The sequence below is a fragment of the Postia placenta genome (assembly GCF_002117355.1).
Source record: "Postia placenta MAD-698-R-SB12 unplaced genomic scaffold POSPLAscaffold_270, whole genome shotgun sequence".
Lineage (NCBI taxonomy): Eukaryota > Fungi > Basidiomycota > Agaricomycetes > Polyporales > Adustoporiaceae > Rhodonia > Rhodonia placenta.
Genome location: NW_020170101.1, coordinates 1 through 2,635, shown reverse-complemented (window position 1 = coordinate 2,635; position 2,635 = coordinate 1). Strand labels below are relative to the sequence as shown.

Genomic DNA, 2,635 nt, shown 5'->3' with positions numbered 1-2,635 from the left:
TCTGTCGTACTTCTCTCTAAAAATACAAGATCCGGTTCCCCCCTCGAGTTCAGAGCTCATAAGTCGAGTTCGCCCTGCGTCTAAAGCCTCTAACTGCGTCACTTCGTCCCTCGCTGCGTAACCTCGAAACCTCGTCCACTGCGTTTACTCGTCGATACCGTCTCGACGAACCCTTCGACTTCGACTATTGTCGAAGAAACTGCGAACCGCGTCCTAGCTAAGTCCCCCCCTATCGAGTCATGTCCCTTCCTTCTACGATACATCGAAGAGCTCTGCCGAGCTTCGATCGTCTCCGCTAACCACCCACAGCCTCCGAGTAGCTTCGACGACGTGTCGAAGCCACCTCGTAGCTTCCCCATTGTTCGTAGCCTTTTCCGAAGGTGTTTCTCGTGTTCACTCGAACCGCGGGACACCTTGCTGCTAACTCCCCTCTCACTAAGACTATAATCCGTCTCTCTAGTCCCTTTAGGTCGCACCCAGGTTAGGGGTTAGGGTTTCGTAGGTCGTATCATTTCTGGAGCCCACCGCGAGGGGATTTCAGGCAAGAATTCGCCGCTTTCGGGTTTCCGAAAACGTCTCCAGTAGTCACCCGCTCGCAAGCGCGTGAGGCTGCTAGCCGCAGCGCCGCCGAGAACCTCGACAGCTCCTCTAGAATGCAATCGACTCCCTCTCCAACCATTCCCGGTAACTTCGACCGTGACGAAGAAGACGAGATAGACCAAGAACTCCAGGACGACTTCGACGAAGAACCGATCCCTTCGACCGCCGAAGAACGCACTTCGTCCCCCGAGCTTCTAGGCCTCACTACTTCCGACTACGACACTTCGACTCCTGATCTTTTCGAACGATCCGGTTCTTCGCCCGAACCCGAGGATCCTTTCCCATCTACTTCGAATCTCGTACTTCCGACTCCGTCTTCTGTTCGCGCCCACGCACAGCCGCCCATCGCATCCTCTTCGTGACTCTCAGTCATACCTACATCCGAACTGGCACCTCCGCCACCCTTGGCACCTTCGAACGCAGCTTCGAACTCCAACCTCGCACCGCCCGCACCTACGATTCCTTCGACTACTACCACGTCCTCTTCGAGCCCAGCTCCTACTACCACTACGAACATGAGTCAGACCACGAATACACCATTGATGCCCCCGCGCGGTCATTCGACGGCACCAAGCTTCGACCCATCGGAAGTCCGTTCGCTTCGGCGTTACTTCCAGGACCTCGAAGCATTGTTCACCCGGTGTCAGATTACCGACGAAGCAGCCAAGAAACAGTGGGCCGTTCGGTACCCTTCGATCGACGTCGCTGACTTATGGGAAACCATCGAGTCCTTCATCAACGTAGCCAAGAGCTACAACGACTGGAAAGCCGACGTACGAGCACTCTATCCTGGCGCCGACGATACAAGAAAGTGGTCGCTGGCAGACATGGATCAGCTCATCGGAGAACACGCTCGTATCGGGATTCACAATGCGGCAGATCTGGGCTGCTATTACCGTGACTTCATGGCCATTACGAAACATCTCATCGCACAGAACCGACTCTCCCCTATCGAACAAAGTCGCGCATTTCTTCGAGGATTCCAGCCAGCGTTGCTCACACGGCTCGAGACCCGACTACATCTCAAGCACCCCGATCACTACGCCGACGACCCATACACCATGGCAGAGATTCACGCGGCGGCTACGTTCATCTTACACGGTACATCGAGCACACCTACGACAGCGGCTAACCAAGCTACCGCTTCGACGTCGAACACTTCGACAACGGTGCCCCCCGGGATGATCAAGACCGAAGACATCTCGATGATCATCGAAAGCCTGTCGAGGACGATCGCAACACTCATTCAGCCGACGACGCACGCTACGCACAACCACGCCCCCGCACCGAGACAACAAGCTACCGTCCACATCCACGAGAACACCGGAGCTGAACAGACGTGCCACTACTGCGGCAATCGTGGCTGCAGGGTAGGCACCTGCGAGTTTGCGGAAATCGACATTCGGGACGGCAAGTGCAAACGGAACACCGAAGGCAAGATCGTTCTTCCAAACGGAAGTTTCTGTCCCCGCACTATCCCTGGTCTCACAATACGAGATCGAATCTACGAGTGGCATAGAAGAAATCCCGCAGCACCAGCTGCTCCGATGATGCTCTTCGAGATCGACGATCGCTCGACTGTGCAAACGTTCACGCTCAACACTAGCGGCAGGATCGAGGCGCTCGAGCGAGAACTCCTTCAGCTTCGGAAGCGAAGGGAGGTCTTCGACGGCGTCGAGATTCTACAGCGGAAGAAGCCTACGACGCCAGTCGTCACGAGAAGCGCGGAAGCCTCGGGATCTGGTACATCGAAAGGAGTGGCGGCACCCTCGAGCACTTCGACAAGCACGGCCCCGCCTCCGACGATACCAGCAGCATCACCCGCGCCGTCTTCTTCGCAGCCTACGCAATCCACGTCTCAACCTATTACTACGTCCGCTCCCCCAGCACCACCAGTACACCCCTTCGCAAACGCTCGCGACACAACCTACGCCCCACCGAACGTTCGAAACTTCGCAACTCCGCCGAAGCCCTCGAACGACAAGGGCAAGGAACCAGCGTACAAGACCATCGTCCCTGTCATCCAGCCGAAGCT

At 56.5% G+C, this 2,635-nt stretch overlaps 1 protein-coding gene across 1 annotated transcript; it reads left to right on the top strand.

Moving 5' to 3' along the window:
* Positions 1–653: 653 nt before the first annotated feature.
* On the top strand, positions 654–2,618 carry POSPLADRAFT_1063416 (hypothetical protein; the record flags this gene model as incomplete). Its single annotated transcript, XM_024481659.1, has 3 exons — positions 654–958; positions 1,024–1,190; positions 1,264–2,618. Coding segments are annotated over 3 exons (1,827 nt in total), but the record flags the coding sequence as incomplete, so codon positions are not given.
* Positions 2,619–2,635: the final 17 nt, after the last annotated feature.